A 21,486-nucleotide genomic window follows, 5' to 3' on the forward strand; every position below is an offset into this window, starting at 1 on the left:
CTTCATATGTCCTACAACTATAAGCACTGAACAGAATATACACAAATCTTTTTCTTTTTCTTTTTTTTTAAAGATGCCAATCAAATGTTCATCTACAACTGACAGTAAAAGTACTATAAGATCATGTTACACAAAATTCATTTTTTAGTTTTGAGTAGAAAACATTCATTATTTTTATTATCCAGTCCTCACTGGGTATTGTGATCATGACACACTAGAACAAACTGACTCATTATGATTATGATACAAAAATGTTGCCAATTCACTCACAAAATATCTTTCCTCTGCCCATTGGTTATATTTTTGTCTTTAAGCTGTCCAAACCTGATATAAAATGTATATTAAAATCCAAACAACCGTCTCAATGTATATTAATAATAAGATAATAATACAAACGTCTTTAAATGCCTGTTTGTTAACAGGGGTTTGGCCATAATATTTTATGGGGATTTTCAGTTAAAGAATACGGTCCATTAGGTCAAACTCTGTACTAAATTTGAACATTTTCAGACAGAAAACCTTTGACATGTCTTCCCAGAGTACGAGTTGTGCTTTGCTGTAATAAATCACAAGAAATCTTTTGTACACTTGCGTAAACCTTTTGGACACTTGCACATGTAAACACTAGTGCAGTAATGCCAACGTGCACACAGCGCAATGCCATGATTATATTTAGAGACATGAATCTGGCAGTGCGAGACGGGAATTAAAATTGAAATGCCACATTCCAGGACTGGCATATTGAGCATTAACACAGAGCTAAAATTTAAATTCTCTTTGCAGCTCAAGCTTAACAGTTTCAAAAAATAGTGGCATGGCTGTAATGATTTACTGCAATTAGATTCCTTTTTAGTACATAAAAGACATTGTTTATTGGAGGTTCTGTGACAGGCCTTTTGGTACTGCTCCATGTAATGCCTAATTAACAACTACTTGTTCAGTTACTTATTGGCTGGCAGTCTATAAAAAGAGCAGAGAGAGAAAAAAATAACAGCCAAGAATGCAGTCTCAAAATAGAGGTACAAAACAATAATCAAAATATTAAAAAGGGGATTGAGGGCTCATCCACTAAATCCCATTATTCTGGGGCAAGACAGGCCCTGCAGCATGAAGGTGGCTAGATCAGATACAGGCTGTTATGAGGGGAGCTCCCGAGTTGCCACATGCTTGGCTGGGGAATCCTCTGATCGCCGTGCACCAGTGACCCCTGTTGCTGGCTGGACGTCTGAGCAGTAGCAGTCATGTCTGCGTCAGTCCTTACTCCACCAGTCACTCCGCAAGCAATGTCGGCTCACAGCACAAAGCTAGGAGCTTCACAATGCATGCCAGGATGGCTAATAACTGAATCAATAGGGATCATGATTGCTAGAAAGTTTTGTTGTCTTCTTAAATATAAAAATAAGAAAAAATAAGATACAAGTTTAATTAAAATCTTATTAGCATCTGTTTTAATTCCCTCAATCATGTGTTCCATTCTTCAGTAAACTATGAATAATACTATTAATGTTTGCTTTACAATACATACATAAAATATTTCAAATCTTAAAGCAGTCACATCATAACATTCAAGTTGGCTATAAAAATCATGTTATATGTTCTGAGTTTATATAGCAATCCTAACCTAAATGATTAAGCATGAAACAGACTGAAATAAAAGGCCTTATCATTAAGACAGACTATAACCTCTAAACATACAGCATACATATAAATGAATATTCAGCATGTGGCCGTTATATTTCCTATTTAGGTTGGAATGCTTTTCAAACCAGTTTCCATCTTGGTGAAAACATAATGCCTTCATGATTTAAAGCAAAAGCAGGGATGTTCTGAGTCGGTACAGTTAAGTGGCTTTTGGATGGCTCACAATTGGTTGTTTCTGCAGTAAATCCCCTTTGCTCCTTAGGCACAAGGCGAGTTAAAACTCTCATGTCCAGCACTCTGATCCCCCATTGTCCACACTAAGGGTGTGTAACTGAAGCCCTAATCAGTGTGTAATGTAATCCCTGCCCAGACTGTGTCACAGTACAATACCAGTTTTGTAGTGGCTAGCGTTAAGGCAGTTTGCTGTCGTTACGCTCTGAAGCAGGTGTGAAGAACGACACTCCGTGTCAGTCAGGGGCCGCTATTTGTCACTGTTGTGTTTCCCTCTACACGCGTTGTGTACTCTGCAGTTTTCAGGCAACATCTGTTCAGATTTTTTCACTCTTAGAAAGATACAGCTTTCAGCTTCCACTTGGACATATTTATTTTACAGTTTAATTTTTAGAACCAGCTAATGAAACATACAAATATATATTTACTTAGCAATTCATTTTTCATGTCACAAATAACTAATTTGCCCCATTAGGTTCCAACATAATACAAAAAAGCTAAATCAAGTGTACCAAGCATCAAACAGCTTAGGTGAGATGCCTGAATGCTCTGAAGCCCATTTCAAACGATGGCAGTTGTTTTCAAAAGGCGGTTTTGTTTGGGTCATCAGGGCCCCTTTTGTTTTGTCTGGGCCCAGCGTATTTAACAGGAAGCACACGTTTTGAGCATGCCTTGTTTATATTCATTTGATAAAGGCACACTTCCTGTCACAGGCTACCCCTGAGACCATTGAAAAACAACAAATACAAACAATTAAGGAGAGACCTTTAAGTATAAACACAAATTCCAAATCCACTTTATAATTAAATTTGTTTACAGACACTTTCTAAAGTGGCTTTAAAGCAAGGAAGACAACAAGAATGACCATTGAAATAAATAGTTAGAGCTACCAGTCTTATCTCATAGCCACAAAATGGGAACATCTTCATGGTTATTTAGGGTAGAAATTGTAAGTCAATTTACTCAGAGTTGCAAAGGTTTATGCCTTACTCCTTGAAGGATAAGCTAACTCCAGGTAAATTAAATCTGATGATCAGTAGGATAGTTTTACTGGTTAAGACAATGCACTGAGTATACATTCTTGAAGAGGACTCGTGCAACCGAACACACCTCACTACATTCTATCTGTAACCAAAATCCAAAGTATTTTGTAATCGATTCGGGAGATTCATATTCCCACTGTGTGCGACTGGCATAGTGCGAGATCTGTGGTCCCTGCCAAGGCTTCTTTTATGAACACTGCAGGATCTAGTTCATGTAGAGGTTGCTAGGAAACATAATAAATCAACACGCAAGGTCAAAGAATACAATCCTCATTCATTTAAAAACATATTCTAAGGACATGCTAGGTAACGTCCAATAGACTTTTCCCTCTCCCCTGAGCAACACTTGGCACTATAAAAAGAGCCCCAAGAAAAACCCAACAAAGATCTTATTTAACAACAACAAAGAGCACAGGAACAAAAATCCCTAACAGTTGTTCGGTAGTAGATTCCTCTGAAGCTGTGGACTCATGTTAGATGACAAGCTGGATGCCCCATTCAGGAGATGGAAATATGCCAACAGAAAATCAGTCTGAAGCAAAAGGACACTCGGATTGAATTTCACAAGCTTTCTATATATAAAGCCATGAGTTCAATTTTGCCACTAGTTTTGAACAGGTATTTAATATTGAAATACTGAAGCTTTTTCCACAACAGCAACAAACAGGAGAGAGACAGGGATAAGGGGGAGCTGGGAGAAGCAGTAAATAATAAAAAGCTCAAATGAAGGAGAAGCATAGTTTCCCAACACAACTCTGCAACCCTGCTGACAGCTGTTTTCAGATCCTGCGTTACATTATAAATGTACAAATGAGAGATATAGGGGACCTAGGGGAAGGCCCAGAGGTGTGTTCTAACATGGGCAGCACTAAAGAAAGTGACTCTAAGCTATCTTTCAAATGTGTGGACACTCAGAAGATGACAACCTGATTTGGGCTTATGAGATATACCACAGGAAGCCCCTCCAGGATAGACCAACAGAGGTATGCCACTTGGAGAGAGGAAGAGGCTGAAAAGGGGGTCAACGATACACCTGAAGCAAAAGACAACCCCCTGAGTGTGGTCTGCCTAATGTGGAGAGTCTTCACCATGCAATCCAGGAAGCTGTGATGGGGCAAAGAGCTGTGGCAGTCTACAGGAGAACCACCTGCCACTCCAACCCTCAAGTAGGGAATTTCTTTATTATTGTTTTGCTAGCAGCTTTCCCACACAGAGGGGGAGATACGATGACTCTGCAGTTTTCAATTCAGACACTTTCTAAGACTTAAGGCCTAATTCCCTGACTGTCTGACATGACAACACTAGCACTGTCTTGCTAAATCCAAATCCTAGACTAAGTGACACAGTTCAAAAGTGTGCATATATTACCAAACTGAAATAACTTCTGTGTAGTTAAATCTTAAGAAAGTACCCCACAAATTCTTAAAAAACATTTTATATTTAATTTTGTACTTTGCTTTCCTGTTTCAAAGCTTTAATTTTAATACTGCAATTCTATGTGCTTTACTATGATCCAAGTATACTTTGCAAATACTTGGAATCATAGGCATAGGTTTAGGGGGGACGGGGGGGAAGCATCCTACCTTCATGGAATAGTTTTATGTTACAAATGTGATGCATTACAGGACTAATCATTAATGTTGTATTTGCCATATTACTGGAAATTTGCAATCAAACAATGCTGAGACACCATTTTGAAGTAGAAACCAGTAGAAATAAACCAGCTAAAATAGTACTCATGAATCACAGAAAAACAACATTTAAAATCAGACAAAGAAGATTTGCTTAAAATAACTTTCTAGTTCAAGCATCAATTGCCACACAAATACAATAATTGAATATTTCATTGCTTAGGAGTCCATTTCCAAAATCTTATCATAATTTTGAAAAATGTACAATCTGCCTTCTGCAGTCTAACATGCCATATATAAAAGTTTTCTACGGGGTATGATTTTATTTTAATATACACTTCATTCAATGCTTCCAAAAACCCAAATGTCTCTGTATCTGGGCAGTAGGACTCAGTCAGTTTACTCTTTCTCTTTCCTCTTTCATCCCACCAGTTTGACCTGATCCCTAGAAGGAGCCAGCCCACGGTGTCTGTCATCCAGAGTACAAGGCTCAAGAGTGCAGGAAACCCCAGCTCAGCAAGGAGGAGTCAGGGCAGAGGAGAAGACATGGCTGTTGACACTTACTAAGTGCAATAACATCACTGTCATTCACAAGCATAACATTCCCGAATAAACAACACACAATAACCAAAGTAAAGTACCGGAAACATGAATTGGCCAAATTAGTCAAGATTAAAATAATCTAAACACTGAGTAAATGTAGCAATAAAAACTGAATAATTTGGCTTCTCCTGCATGAAGGCTGGAGACTATCTGCATAATGCACAAAGAGTAAATCAAATTAGTTTATCAATGAGAAACCCCAAAGCAGTGGATAGTTTTAACTAAGGTAAGCAGTTCATTACAATGGTAACTGGTGCAAACATCTGGGGTTAATGTAGAGTTTACTAAAATTATATGATAGCACTAAAGGAAGTGCTGTCTTACACTTAAAAGGGTGTTGATGCATTCCACCAAAACACTGATTATGGCCCTTACTACATTTTCCATTTGGCAACTACTCTCCAAAATTGCAACAATGCCCATTTCTCTGATTGGATTTTGGATTTTACTGTGTGCAACGTATTTAAACAGAGTGTTATACAATAATGTGATTGAAGTCAATTAATTAATAACAATTATTAATGTCTCTTGTGAGACACATATATGCATAAAATATTTATATATTCATGCACATCTGTAAGTTAAAAATAAATATCCCTGAATTTCAGGCAATCAGCATCATTTTATAAATACACCCCATTAAGTAACTTTTCAGATGGAAAATCTCATCCTCTCTCGAGTTCAGTTGCCACTAACTTACATTCTTCTCTAGTAAAGAAAAAGAAGCAAACAGATCACAAATTAAAATGCATTTTCTGGTCAAGGTCAAAGTGAAATATTTGAAATATCGTATTTCCTACTAAAAGTTCCAATAAAGATACAAAGTGTAAAGATTCTGGTGATTTAGTAAAGGATGGTGTGCTTTTTGCTCAGTCATAATACACAGGCAAATACAGTTGCCTATGTTGATACATAATGTAATGTAATCACTTACAGCGAGATCGCATGCTGTGGTTGTACTTATTTCACTGCAGGTGTATTAGTATTGGGGATAGGACTGCAACTGTCTGCCCTTTCGTATCAGGTCCACCTGAGCGTTGAGATCCGTTTGACAGAGGAGCCAGATGTTCCTGTCATTTGTATTCCAGGTGTTGACTACAACACACAACACGTGCTGTGACAGCCTCCTCGTTTCATCACTGCGCGAAATATAAACTGCGAAATCATGCAAAGCGTGTCAATCCGGCGCACAGGCTGAGCTGGGCGGGCTGAACTGCAAGCGAAATATCCGGCTCCTGCTGCCCGCGTCTAAATTTAACCTGCAGCCCAATACTCTCTGGGTGAAGTTTTCGTTTTTAATGTAAGGCATTTTAAATGTAAGATCATAAGGACGTCGCCAATATTGGTTTGCATGTAAACATATACTGCATCGAGACAATTGGTATTATCTTTTAGTTTTGTGTCATTTTAATTTGTGCTGGTCCATAAGCGCTGACAATGACGGAACCCCAGCGGCTCAAGACGAGCCCAGAGCGGCGCCCGGCAGAGCTTCCCGCGGCCGGTGGAGGAGAGCCTGTGCGGCGGGGCCTCGGCGCTGCTGGAGGTCGCTACAGACTGCGGGCGCTGGTAGTCCCTCACTCCTTCACACACCCACATGTTTAGTTTCATTTGAATGTGCTGTGAGCTGTGCTTGCCAACGTCAATATATTGAATTACATTGCATTTATACGATTACACAATAATCATTTAAAAGGCTCTGAACTATACAACAATAATGTTTACCACTGCACGACATCAATAGCTTTATTACATTGGATAATACACTCACCTAAAGGATTATTAGGAACACCATACTAATACTGTGTTTGACCCCCTTTCGCCTTCAGAACTGCCTTAATTCTACGTGGCATTGATTCAACAAGGTGCTGAAAGCATTCTTTAGAAATGTTGGCCCATATTGATAGGATAGCATCTTGCAGTTGATGGAGATTTGTGGGATGCACATCCAGGGCACGAAGCTCCCGTTCCACCACATCCCAAAGATACTCTATTGGGTTGAGATCTGGTGAGTGTGGGGGCCAGTTTAGTACAGTGAACTCATTGTCATGTTCAAGAAACCAATTTGAAATGATTCCACCTTTGTGACATGGTGCATTATCCTGCTGGAAGTAGCCATCAGAGGATGGGTACATGGTGGTCATAAAGGGATGGACATGGTCAGAAACAATGCTCAGGTAGGCCGTGGCATTTAAACGATGCCCAATTGGCACTAAGGGGCCTAAAGTGTGCCAAGAAAACATCCCCCACACCATTACACCACCACCACCAGCCTGCACAGTGGTAACAAGGCATGATGGATCCATGTTCTCATTCTGTTTACGCCAAATTCTGACTCTACCATCTGAAATCGAGACTCATCAGACCAGGCAACATTTTTCCAGTCTTCAACTGTCCAATTTTGGTGAGCTTGTGCAAATTGTAGCCTCTTTTTCCTATTTGTAGTGGAGATGAGTGGTTCCCGGTGGGGTCTTCTGCTGTTGTAGCCCATCCGCCTCAAGGTTGTACGTGTTGTGGCTTCACAAATGCTTTGCTGCATACCTCGGTTGTAACGAGTGGTTATTTCAGTCAAAGTTGCTCTTCTATCAGCTTGAATCAGTCGGCCCATTCTCCTCTGACCTCTAGCATCAACAAGGCATTTTCGCCCACAGGACTGCCGCATACTGGATGTTTTTCCCTTTTCACACCATTCTTTGTAAACCCTAGAAATGGTTGTGCGTGAAAATCCCAGTAACTGAGCAGATTGTGAAATACTCAGACCGGCCCGTCTGGCACCAACAACCATGCCACGCTCAAAATTGCTTAAATCACCTTTCTTTCCCATTCAGACATTCAGTTTGGAGTTCAGGAGATTGTCTTGACCAGGACCACACCCCTAAATGCATTGAAGCAACTGCCATGTGATTGGTTGGTTAGATAATTGCATTAATGAGAAATTGAACAGGTGTTCCTAATAATCCTTTAGGTGAGTGTACATTACTTAAAAAATATGAACCAGATAACCTTTCTGACTCTTTAAGTCAATTTCTTCTATGCACTAATGATGCGAAGAGGATATATATGTTATACACAGCTTTTATAAGCTTTTATTTTCATTGCAGGTTAGTGTATTGTTGCTTTTTCTGGGCTGCTTGACAGACATATTGCAGATATAGAATGTGCATCATTATATTCTTATGAATGACATTCTTCCACAAGGTTAAGACCATTACACAATGGGCGATTCATAAACTCTGAGCAACATCGTACAAAGTTATGCTAACCTTGGCAAATTCACGAAAGAAGAGTCTCATCAGGTATTTTAAACAGTGAACAGATGTCCCTGTAATGAAGACAACCGCTGCATTTAACGAGGACCTGATTTCTCTCAAGATTTGTTTCTCTTTTTCTTTTTGCGCAGTATATAATTGCATCTTGTCCAGCGTTTGCTCAGTCTTTCATTGACAAGTAAGAAACCACAGACTAGAGGGGAGATTTGTAACAGTTAAAAGATTATGCTATATCTCTCCAGCATACCACACACATTATTACCAAAAACAGACCATACCAGGAGGAGGATTTTTCTCTGCTTAAAAAAAACTGTCAGATCTTTTAGTGGACTACTGCAGCAATACACTCTACAGTGTTGACCTAGTAAGAGAGCATTTGCTTTCTTAAAACACATCACAACAACAACAAATACATAATGCTTTTCATTAGCTAAGGATGTCCAGTTGCTTCTCAATAAAGGCCAAGCTAAACCACTGATACATGTACTGATCAGCATCTTACAGGCTGGGGTGGGGGGGTTCATTTTCCACTGTTACACTCCTACCTTCATTTCTGCTCTTCAGACACTGGTGGGGTTGTACAGAATGCATCTCATCTCACAGCTACTGGTACCACACAGACTATTCACACTGGTTAACCCTGGAAGAGAACTGATAGGACTAATTATACAACTTATAACCCTTCAAATTATCTTTCAGCTGTTCTGTATGTCTGTACAGAGGTATATATCCCACATCATAATACATTCATTGATATATTAAACTTAAAAGACATTTTCACAAATTTGTAACACCAATCATGGTGTACACTATCTGTAAGGAGTTCAGGTGAAACAAAAGCACCAATGGCCTTCTGAGACTAGTTTTGCTGTCTTGCAGAATTGTTCCAAGACATCTATTTAGACAACAAGCGTAACCAGAATTACTTTCCTTTTTTGATCAAACTGTGCAACTCTGTTTCTCCCCAGAGTAAGAAATATACAGAATCTACTGTATTACAAAATGGGATGTTTTTTAGGATGATGCAAGCTTTCATGAAGCCCTGACTGTGCCAATCTGAATATATTTCCGTCAGGCAAAAATCTTCGAACAGGATGACATTGCCCTGCCCAGAGTGGCTGCGTTTTTCCACCAGCAAGGGGAAAAGGAACAGGAGGAAGCCGAAGCCATGATGGAGTACCTGATAGACCGAGGGGGACAGTACTGTAATAAAGACATTAAGGTACAGAAGGAACCTCAAGCTCTGAACTCCCCTTTATTATAGAAGCCACAACAATACCAGTAAAGCCTAAGAGGTCACAAAATATGACCTGTGCTTTATATTCAAATGTAATATTCAGTTGTTCATCTACACTTAGCAAACATACTATGATGAGCATTTAGTAGAATTAAAATAAACAAACAGTAATAGGTTGGGAAAATGTTGAACCCACACCACTCTCTGGCAAAAATAACCAAAATCACCTCAATTGACTTGAGCAAAGGCAAAAAAGAAAAAAGGGGGTAAATATAAACCCTAGGCTTTGCAAGGATTTTAGCTGTTATGCATGTCAGGGTGTACATTACGCCTGAGTTCCGGAAAATTGGGGAGATTAACGCATGAACGGAAGGACAGCACATTAATTGTACAACCAGATGTACAGTATGTTATTGCTATTTTACTGCACGTCTTCGTTTTTCCTCTAGTTTAACGAGTCATGTTAAATCAATGCTGAAGTACAGCAAGAGTCCATCAGCAGCAATTTGGGACACCTTGTTATCCATATAAGACTGCATGATTTTTGAATAAAATTCACATTTATTTCTATGTTGTTTTTGATATTTTTGAACCTGTCAACACAACTGTAAATAAAGCAGAGCATAAGTATTCCTCCATAAAGGATACAGTCATTTCATAAAACACTGTAGGACAATGACTAATTGCACAAAAATAGTCAGTGTAGCCAGGACAATCAAATTCTCTCTAAGTTTTGAGTTCCTAGAGTAGGCTATACATTACATCAGATAAAGGGTGGAGAACATTTCACACAAGGAAAAGTGCATTAATATCACCCATTTTTGTTGGTTTTCCCCTGGCAGAAACCTGGCTGTGAGGGTGTGTGCAACATCCTCCAGGCCCTGCAGATGATGCTGAGTAAGTGGAAGGAGGTAGCAGGGATCATGGTGGAGCTCTGCCTGCTCTCCAGGGAGAACGGAGACCCTCACACTGCTAGCGTGGTGAAGCAGCGCTTCATCACACCCCTCGTTGGCAAGATCAAAGTGCTGGGAGACCTCTTGACTAACACCAGGAGGGTGGGCTGCTCTGCGGATGAAGCAACGGGCTTTGGGGAGTACCTGATCGACCAGCTCCAGAAAGAGTTAACCAGCATCTAAACACCCCACTGCTGTTCATCTTAAACCTATTTCCTCTGACCATTCAGCTTAGATTTAGTTTGTCCCCTACATTTCTTGATTTTACTTGGCATTTTTACGAGAAATATTGTTCTTATTTAAGAAGTCCAATAAAGATCCAACTTCTGTCAACAATCACATTTAAGAAAACACCTGCAAGAAACAAGAACAGGAGGTTATCCTGACAGACAGATACTTTCAGGGTATATCACCAGCACTTTAAAGGGTTATTTTTATACACCTTTGTTTTTTTCAACTGAAGAATACAGAATGCATAGAGTGTTTAGCATATAGTGATTGAAGGGAGCAGATGCACTTTTAATTTTTATTAATCAATTACATTTTCTGCCTTTGAAGCAAAACCAATGATTCAATTTCATTACCAGCAAAAGTATATGTATAAATGTCAGTATTGCTATTCATGCAGGATGTACTGGTATGCGTACTGAACTATGTTTATTCTGTAATATGCAACCAGAAAATATTTCAAATCGGTTTCAAATCTCCATGAACCAACAGGTTTGATAACTATCAAATCACTGCAGTACATCTTTAACAGTGTAAAACGAGGTTTTTTATTTGTATTTTTTCTCATGAAAAAAAAATGTTTTTACCAAAAGGATGTTAGACTTTCAACCAGTACTGCTGCCATTTCTGAGTGTGTCAGTGATTTAAATAAATAGGTATGGATGGGTTGGGAGGAAAAATATAAAAATGAGCTTTATACAATTGGAAGTAAGCAAATATCAAAGATTTTGTATAACAATACCATATTGTATTCATAGATAAGGGGGAAGGAAGCTGTCAGTAAGAATTTCAATACACCTCTTCTAAATGTCTTCCTGTATTTACCACTCTTCCCATTGGTTCTGCTAAACAGGATTGCACTCCACTTTAATTGGTAGTGTGAACATGTCACTTCTCTGTCAAGGCAGGGTCTGCAACACTATTTGAGACTGAGGGTGTCAGCCAGCCCAGCGGAAATGGACATGGTTAAAGGATGCATCTCATCCACTGAGTAAACATCTTGACTAAGGTCTCAATGAGGCACTGTTAATATTAGCTTCTGTAGGCTCATTGGTAGTGGTCTAACAAGATATATTTTTTCTTAAATCAAGATTCAAGAAATCTAGGTTATCTGGAAAGAGCTCAGCAATACTAGAAATATAAGAATGAACAAATACAGTAAAATGTTTATAAATGAGAGATTATGATGAAATCATTGCTTCAGAGCTCACTGTGACAGCAGTTACTGGTGGCGAGTTAAAATCTGTATTTTAACATGCATCTGTGATTACGTTAAGTAGTCAAAATATTGAGAGTAAATCATACTCCTTTCCTATAAGTGTTGTATGAATTATTTGTAGCAGTGTGTATACTTAAATTATTTTACTATATAGGTTACTATATAAAAAATAAAACATTTCTATTTCTTCTATTACTTCTGTTTCTATAGTCAGTCTTGACTGATTTAGAGGAAATCTCTAAACTAGCAGTTTTGCTTTCTAAACTGTACTGTACTGCACTGTACTTTTGTGAGGAGCTATAGCAATATCTGTCTGAAGATGTGTTTCATTCCTTTTTATTATTTTAATTTCAACAGCATTACAGAATAATTGTATTCCCAGAATCTAGAATAAAGTGTTCTTGTATCCAGATTTTATATTTCAAACTTAAAAATGTACTTATTAATAATAAGAATAAAACACTGTGAAGCAGATTGTCTTTTAGTGGTTTAATTAAACAGACCCAATGACAGGAAATATGGTACAAGCCACAGGAGTGCAGTTTATATATATATATATATATATATATATATATATATATATATATATATATATATATATATATATATATCATAAATAATATATACATACATACATATATACACACATATATATCGTTCTTATAAGTTGCTTATATTTAAAACAGTCACGATGAAAACTTTTGTTTTGACACTAGAAAGCACAGAGAGAACAATCCACATCATTCCTTCAGCCCATGGGTGTCAGTTACAGACAGCACAGTGATGTAAGCACCCTATTAGAGCTTAATTCAGAAGGGAATTATTCCTGACTGGCATTTTTTTCTCACTACAGATTTTTTTTTTTTTTAATGAATGTGCACATTTACATATATATTCCTTGAGATTAGCCATAAACTAAAGCAACAAATTCACGTTTTTAACTTCGCAAAACTACGTTTCTTCGATTTCTTCATTAAACGGTGTCAATTGCCGCAGTGTAAAATGGCGATTCATTTACATCAAATACTAAATCTTGTTAGTTAGCTGTTAATGTTAGCTACATTATTATGTGACGTCGTGTGTCATTATTGGAAAGTCATCAGAACAGTATAGGTATTATGAAAATGTTCGTTTCGTAGGATTTGCTTTGTTATGCTTTGTTACACACTAATTTAATTATGCTTTGTTCGGGCGCTGTTCACATTAACAACCCTTCAATCAGCTATATTCGTTTAATTTGTAAAACATCCCAATATAAAGAGAATTCGTAATTTTCTTTTGTAATAAAAACACAATTGTTATATGTTTTGGAAAGTTATCTTAATAAAGGTGGCAATGGTTATATGTTTGATTAAAGTGGGGTTTAGATGTGTATAGTTAACCGATATTAGGATACATGCATTTAAGGCAAAATTATCCAGTTTAATCAATATATAGTTTTAAGGTATTGTGACTATTTATATATATAAAAAAAGATATCAATAATTCATTAACATTTATTACAGTGTATTTCCGAAACAAAGGCTTTTCTAAAATACCAGAAAATAATATTGAATAGGCTATTTGCATAACCTTTAGTTTGCATGGTTTGAAATAAATAAATTCGTTAAAATAAATGTGTACACAACAAAAAGGTACAATATTTTGGTGGAATTATTTTCGAATGACATATTGTTTATCTGTGCAATACAATTTGCATTGCTAGAAGCATCGCTAAATGTCATTGGCCAACCCGATACAATTAATGTCATGCGATTAACAAATGTCTTGTTTTTGTCTAAACCTTGATGGGACCTGTTTTAATCAGTGTCCTACTTATCAACTCGTTTGTCTAAGAGCTATAACTAGGACACATATTTAATAATATTTTCAAAACTGTCTACAGTACATTAAACTTTACATGGCTAAATTGCTCTTTTTAATATTTAAGAGCCATTTGTAAATTATATAAAAAATATTCTTATTTCCGTGGCATACTCTATATAATGAGAGTGTCGTTTCGAAATGTGCGGAAACACTACAACACTACTAAACTAACGAAGACATGAATCTCTTCAATGTGGAAAAAAAATCTAACAATTTCCAGTTCTGCAAAAGGCTATTTCTACAGGTTACAATTGGTTCGGGACCTGTCCCCTTCATCTATAAAGGTAAATTAGAGTTGGACTGCCTTGCCTTTAATTGTAATGCCCCGTGCTTTTGAATAAATGATATTTAATTGGGCAGCCGCTCTGCACGCTGATTGCGGATCCTTTACACACATTAACAACCCAGCAGAGCGCTGTAACTCGACTCTTTACTCCCACCAACTGGCGCTGGAAGGTACTACACTGAGATGAACGGCGTTTTAATTCCTGCGCAAGTAGTATTGTCACTTGGGCTGCATATAGATGACATACTTTTAAACATTTTATACTTTACTACATTTAACGAAATCTTTCTTTTACAAAACAATGTTACTATGTGTCTACTTTGTGTATTTCAATGTCGAGGCTGAAAGTACTGTGATTGGGTAGTGTCTGGATACATACTTGTATTTAACCGCATAATATCGCATAATAGTTACATTTCGTAGTTAATATTACATGGTTTCGGTTGTAATATACTCCCAAATTATTTTATATAGGTGTGTGTATGATATACATATTTTAAATAGACTCATGGCTTGCAACAGAATAACCATGATGAATTAATGGATATACATTAAGCATTCAAAATAGTAGGATGGAAAACCGTTGGATATGTGTCTTTATAATTGTATAACCCTTGGGAAATACAATAAACCAGCTCAATTAAATAAATGTTAATATAGTTCGTGTTCTTTTCAACGTATTTGTCTGAAGTTACACCTTTAACACATCCTTCTCGTTTCAAAGAATAAAAATGAAATGTAATAAACTCTATTCAATAACAGAATGAGTAAACAAATGATGAACACATTCAACTAAAGAGACCAAACCAGATACACGAACAATGCAGCCCTGAATGAGTGTAAATGGGAAAGGATGGATCTTTAAGACAATGCTCTGACCAGCAATAACCCCTTAATGTTTAAGTTGTCTTACAAATAAAGCACCTTTCTCGACCACAAAATATATTTCAGTGAAAGTTTGTGCGGTTCATCTAATTGTAGAGCTTCAATGATTTCTATCAATCGAATCAAAATGGCCCTGTAGTAGAAGTAACTTCAAACTGAAAAGATCACGCTGTGCAGTCGAGGATTATTGATTATTTAAACGCGTGTGTGTGAAGCACAATAACAGAATGGGAGGCTTTTAACCCCTGGACAAAAATCAGGAGCTACTAGACATGCAAGTTTGCAAAGATCACTTCATTACAACATGAGAAATAAATAGGTCTAAAAAGATGTTTACCCAGAATGTTGTACTCTTTATAGCTGTATTTATTTATTTCCTAGGATGGGCGGAATTTAAATTAAACATAGATAACTCATATGCAATTTTAATATGAACAGTGAAGGTTCCTGGAATGACTGATCGGCCTGAATCCTGATTCCTGAACTTTCTGTGAAGTGGACAAGGGAGACCCCGCCCCCGGCCCCGCCCCGGCCCTTCGCTATTGGCCACCGCGGAGAGCAGTCCGGACAGCAAGCCCCGCCCCGGGGTCGCCAAACCCCTTATATACAGCAAAAACCACTGCATCAGCAACAGGTACCCAGAGGGTGCTTCAGTACACGGGCCTCCCATGAGCATCGAGCGCCTGCGCTTTGAAAGTCATTCTTTGGAGACTAACTATTTAACCGTGTATAACACAGAGCTCTATAACCCTAACCAGTTTGACACAATTTGGAAAAGGCGCAACTCCCCAAAACAGCGAAAGAAACAGAGGCGCTGACTAAGAAGTACAACAGAAGAGAAACAAGTGCGCCTGGGTTTGAAGTGGCTCCCGGACCATGGAGTTATCGGATATCACTTTCCCCATTACCACCGCAGACGACTTTTATGACGACCCCTGCTTCAACACCAGTGACATGCACTTTTTCGAGGACCTGGACCCCAGGCTGGTTCATGTGGGCTTGCTGAAGGCGGACGACCACCATCACAACGAAGACGAGCATATCCGGGCTCCCAGCGGGCACCACCAGGCGGGCAGGTGTCTGCTGTGGGCGTGCAAAGCCTGCAAGAGGAAGACCACCAACGCGGACCGCAGGAAAGCGGCCACCATGCGGGAGAGGAGGCGGCTGAGCAAAGTCAACGAGGCGTTTGAGACGCTGAAGAGATGCACCTCCACAAACCCCAACCAGAGGCTCCCCAAGGTGGAGATCCTCAGAAACGCCATCAGCTACATCGAGTCTCTGCAGACCCTGCTCCGGGGGCAGGATGAGAATTACTACCCAGTACTGGAGCACTACAGCGGGGACTCCGACGCGTCCAGCCCCCGGTCTAACTGCTCAGATGGCATGGTAAGCGATCATAATAGTCACCATAATCATAATGAACATGATAATAATACATCCCTAATGTACCTGAGCAGTGTGTGATCGCAGTGTTGGTTTGTTTTAAAGATGGAGTTCAGCGTCCCAGCGTGCACATCCCGCAGAAGAAACGGCTACGACAGCGCCTACTTTGCCGAAACCCCAAATGGTAAGTGAGACACAAACTGACCATCACCAGCAGCCTTATGATCAGACCTGCGCCAGAAGCAAAATGTAACCACCTGTAGGATAACTGTTACATTTCCTAAAAGTGATCTCCTGTCCTCAGAGGTGTGGACCGAATCACGCAACGTCGCCGCTCAGCGCTAACACGCCTTTCCTTCCCATTTTCAGATTCCAGGACTACCAAGAGTTCAGTGATTTCCAGTTTGGACTGTCTATCCAGCATCGTGGAGCGCATCTCTACAGACACCTCCACCTGCCCCGCGTTACCCGCGCAGGAGGGCGTGCAGGCCGGCCCTGCCTCCCCCCGGGAGGGCTCTGTCCCGTCACCGACCCACTGCACCCAGCTGGCCCACGACCCCCACCCCATCTACCAGGTGTTATAAAAGCGCCTGCCGTTTCCTACCGAGGGACTGCCGAACAAACTCTACATTCTTTTAAACCATTTTATTCCTTAAAAAGAGACCTGAACACAGTTATCAGATGTTGCGGACTAAAAGCGGGAATGGCCAAGTCTCCATTCTTGTCAAATAATAGAACAGTGTCCAATTCCTTAAAGGCAAAATGTCACTTTTCAAGCCATTTCAGTGTTTTAAAAAACATATACTATAGTAGTGTACGACTGGAATAGGAGTATATCATCAGATTTCTATCTGCAAATGCTTACAAGGGAAGCGTATTTATATAAACTACGGGAAAGCCACTGATATAGTATACCGATTAATTAAATAGCTTGAATGATTTGATAAGGGATGCCATTTATTAATATAATGTATAAAGTTGTTAATGTTATTATATATTTAAATATGTGCGTGTAGAATGTGTTTTCTGCGCCATCTCCAAAACTTTTTCCTTTTCTTACTTTTAAAGACACAAAAAAAGACGAAACGAATCTGGAAAATGTGGACCATTTTTGTAATATACATGTGTAAATAAGAGCTGCTTTGCTTTAAGATAAATGTGTTGGGGGGGGGGGATATTTATGTTGCTTGTTTATAGAGACGCTTGGTTTGTTGTGTCAGATCTTTAACTTTATATTTATATATCTTAAAAACTGAGTGAATGTCAATGTTTAAATAAAGAAACCGATACGGCTATTTATATACTAAAGAAGTGCTCTGTTTGGTTGATTTTTCTCCCTTTCCCTGTATTTCAAGTTTTCCGTCAAAACACACATATATATATATATATATATATATATATATATATATATATATATAATTAACCTCATACCAGTCGATGGGCGTGAGAGATTGTGTTAATAATATATTATTAAACCTATGAACATAAGACAGAATTAAATACATGACGCTAATGTTGATCTTAAAATCGAAATCTAATAAGTATTTATAATCACTATTTAAAGCAATGTATGCTTCAATATATATATATATATATATATATATATATATATATATATATATATATATATATATATATATATATAACACATTATATTAAAAACTATTTGGGGGTAATTATGATTATCATTACTTTTCTTAGCAGACATCCTTATCCAGGGCGACTTAGAATTGTTACAATATATGACATTATTTTTGACGTACAATGTCACAATGCAGCTGTGTTTTACTCGCTCAAGGGCGCAGCAGTGCCCCCTCCTGGGACTGAGCCACGACCCGCCGCAGCGCTGCTTTACACTGCTGCCCATAATACACATGCTGATGCATTAAAAACAGGTTCAATTCCAGATATATATTTGGGGGGTTATATTTTTACCGTTCGTTGCATTAAATAACTACGAAGCAAAATTAGATAGCTTAGATATATTTAAATATAATGTAATGAGAAAATAATCGGCAAACTGTATAAAACATTTTGGAGAAATAAAGGTTTGCGGTAGTTCAACTTAAAAAAAAATTAAACTACCGACTGTCATTAATAATTCATATATTAAGATTATCATTATTGTAGATTATGGAATAAACATGCATTACTGTAAGTAGGATCTCTTCTATTCTACATTTCCTTTAGTAAAATATGTACCTATCGGAATTTCATGAACAATACAATAGGCCCACTACATTTGTATTCGTTTATATAATTCCCCCCTAAAGCCTATTTTATTATCTCCCTAGAAATCAGATACATTTCCAATTAAACTACTAAGAAATACCACCTTACATCACTCTGCATCGAAATACAAAATACCAGCCATATCTTGAGACTCATTATGTGATAATAAAAATGGACCAGACATTGAATAAATAAGTAAAACGTATTAAATCCGGCGCAAAATATAGACTACTATTTAACACCAGGATATAACATAACTTATTCAGTATACAGTGTATGGTTTCTTCTTGGTACTCTAACGATATCCAATTGAACGTGTAATATCCAACTACATATTAAGAATTATATTTTAAAAGTTTAATCTAATTGCAGGCACACATAACAGCTTGAACTATAACTTTGGTGGCGGAGTCGTTAACCTCATACCAGTCGATGGGCGTGAGAGATTGTGTTAATAATATATTATTAAACCTATGAACATAAGACAGACTTAAATACATGACGCTTATGTTGATATTAAAATCGAAATCTAATAAGTATTTATACTCATTATTTAAAGCAATGTATGCTTCAGATACTTTTAAAATGAATATTGCTCACTTGATCAAAACAAAAACAGATCTCTCCCAAACTGTACATTTGTAAAATATAACATTACATTTTTATTTTAGTTTCATTGAGACACAGACATGTTACTTCGTCAGTAAAATGTCGACCCCCTTAAAAGACGTAATGCACGACTTTGTCACCAGAGAGGGGGTGCTATTTTTAAACTCGCCCATTAAAAAAGATCTATTTTTAGACTAGATTCCAGTGAAAGCCTGTTGCCCAACGTGGTTAAAGACATATCTCAAGTTTATTTGCAATGCTGGTGATTTCTGATTCTTGTTAGAAAAACAGAAAATGAAAGCATGGGAATAAAACAAAAAGGGAGACAGGAACTGTTAAGATGTGGTTAATGGTGGTTAAGATATGCAAACCTATTGTGTAAGGATTCAATACAATTACAATGGAATAAAGAATGAAACAAAGTAGTACGTAATAAGTCATGGATTGTACATAACTTACTTACTGTGTTCTTACACTTTGTTTACTGCAGCAGAAAGATATATAGGCTGTTTCTTAAGATGAATGCTGATCCTGTTACAGTACTTCCATAATTAGAATAAACTAAAAACCAATTCTTCATAATTAAAAGTGCAATAATAATAATAATAATAATAATAATAATAATAATAATAATATAATGACACAGGAAGCAGTATTATTACTCCAGTATTATATACAGAAGGTAGAAACTAGAAGGAAACAATGGTTAATGGAGTATAAGAAAGTAAATCCCGAGCAGCAGCGCCATCATGTGTAATCCCAAGAAAGTGCAGTTTCACAAATCTGATCTTTGTTATCACCAACTCTAGAAACATATATTTATCGGTAATTCAAAATGTTTGCCAATGTTTTCTTCTCAATTGCGCCTGAGTAAAATAATAATAGCAATCACACGTTAAACTAAAGCACCGATATGACGCAGGAGTTTGACTGGGGTTTCTCACCTGAGCGCTGAAGGTGTCCGGCGTGTGTAGATGGAGTAATAACACCTTTTTATATTTCTGGTGCATTGAGATACAGCACTGGATTTCAATATTGCACAGTTAAATACAGACGCTTTCCCACGCAAGTGAAAGACTGAACACTACATTTCTCCAGAGGCGAAACACGTGACTCGCCAGGGGCAACAACTGAAGGGTCAAATATTACAGCTGGGGGGGGGGGGGGGTTAAAGTGAAGTAAAGTTATAAACATGGTGGTCGAGTACATAGAAGGAAAGGAACTCTCATTCAAAACTAAAGTGAAATATTGTATTGCATAAAGAACTACTGCAATTCAGGACTGAATGGTAACACACGACCAACTACACATTTCTTGATGGGTGACTGATACATTATAATTTGTTTTGTGTGTGTGGATAATGTGGTTGAAAAACGGACCTTATGTTTGGCTTGTCATTATGTGTTGCAAAGCCCTGGGTTTCCAATGGTCAGGAATTGCCTCTGAGCGACTCAATGTCCGTTCTTGTCTGGAGCTCCACTGGACTGGTTCTGAAGTTCTGTTCTATTATCCGCACTTGTTACAAGGTGTTTGTCATACTGAAAAACAGCCCTGTGAAATGGGCTTGTGAGCTTGAAAATGTTCCTCTCAGTGAACAGAATTAGAAACTAGAATATCATTGTAGTCTCAGCCCTTTACATTCATATCAGTCAATGACAATGTACATGGAATTCTGACCATTATGGCAAAAGAAGTGTGATTTTAGCAAACAAATCATTTAATTTGTGTGTTTGAAGGCATGGATTTTATCAAAATATTCTACCCCATCAGCAACTGAAAAATATGCACCCTGTATTCTTCATGGCTTATTTTTTCATCAGGTGTTTTGTGGTGTAATGTAAATCTACAATCAAGTAGTGAGATTTTAATTTGTGATTGATGGGAGTTTTATTGTATTCCAAGTATTTCTTACTGAGCTTACCAAACCAAACCAAATGAAACAAAACAAAACATGACAGGTTATAAAATGCAAGAGTCGGTGTCCTGTATGGCTTTGATTTGAAGACTTGAAGGCGGAGTATCATATACATTGTTAAGGGTGCATATCTATGAGACAACTGGAATGTTCCTTTATTCTTCTGTATTTGTACCTTTGGCTGCTTTTTTTCATCTTTAAAAAAGGGGTGGTACACTTAACATGGTGTCAAACATTAAACACTCCACAGGACAATCA

The 21,486-nt window shown here is 37.8% G+C and overlaps 2 protein-coding genes across 2 annotated transcripts; both read left to right on the forward strand.

The window, feature by feature from the left end:
- The first annotated feature begins 6,358 nt into the window (after positions 1-6,358).
- LOC136748855 (ferritin, middle subunit) lies at positions 6,359-12,524 on the forward strand. The gene is made up of 3 exons (XM_066702893.1): positions 6,359-6,715; positions 9,491-9,637; positions 10,495-12,524. The coding sequence occupies exons 1-3, from the start codon at positions 6,587-6,589 to the stop codon at positions 10,786-10,788; spliced, it is 570 nt and encodes a 189-aa protein (XP_066558990.1). The 5' UTR covers positions 6,359-6,586; the 3' UTR covers positions 10,789-12,524.
- Positions 12,525-15,733: 3,209 nt separating this feature from the next.
- On the forward strand, positions 15,734-17,777 carry myod1 (myogenic differentiation 1). Its single transcript, XM_066700958.1, has 3 exons — positions 15,734-16,475; positions 16,578-16,656; positions 16,842-17,777. Exons 1-3 carry the CDS (start codon positions 15,966-15,968, stop codon positions 17,054-17,056), a joined length of 804 nt encoding a protein of 267 aa, XP_066557055.1. The 5' UTR covers positions 15,734-15,965; the 3' UTR covers positions 17,057-17,777.
- The last annotated feature ends 3,709 nt before the right edge of the window (positions 17,778-21,486 follow it).

Source organism: Amia ocellicauda, chromosome 4 (assembly GCF_036373705.1).
Source record: "Amia ocellicauda isolate fAmiCal2 chromosome 4, fAmiCal2.hap1, whole genome shotgun sequence".
NCBI classification, from domain to species: domain Eukaryota; kingdom Metazoa; phylum Chordata; class Actinopteri; order Amiiformes; family Amiidae; genus Amia; species Amia ocellicauda.

What these genes read in the sequence shown, in the direction of transcription:
- LOC136748855 (XM_066702893.1), top strand. Translation starts at nt 6,587, where the DNA reads ATGACGGAACCCCAGCGGCTCAAGACGAGCCCAGAGCGGCGCCCGGCA. An exon ending in GCTACAGACTGCGGGCGCTG is followed by an intron (nt 6,716 to 9,490) that starts GTAGTCCCTCAC and finishes TATTTCCGTCAG; the next exon opens with GCAAAAATCTTCGAACAGGA. An exon ending in ACTGTAATAAAGACATTAAG is followed by an intron (nt 9,638 to 10,494) that starts GTACAGAAGGAA and finishes TTCCCCTGGCAG; the next exon opens with AAACCTGGCTGTGAGGGTGT.
- myod1 (XM_066700958.1), top strand. Translation starts at nt 15,966, where the DNA reads ATGGAGTTATCGGATATCACTTTCCCCATTACCACCGCAGACGACTTT. An exon ending in CTAACTGCTCAGATGGCATG is followed by an intron (nt 16,476 to 16,577) that starts GTAAGCGATCAT and finishes TTTGTTTTAAAG; the next exon opens with ATGGAGTTCAGCGTCCCAGC. An exon ending in CTTTGCCGAAACCCCAAATG is followed by an intron (nt 16,657 to 16,841) that starts GTAAGTGAGACA and finishes TCCCATTTTCAG; the next exon opens with ATTCCAGGACTACCAAGAGT.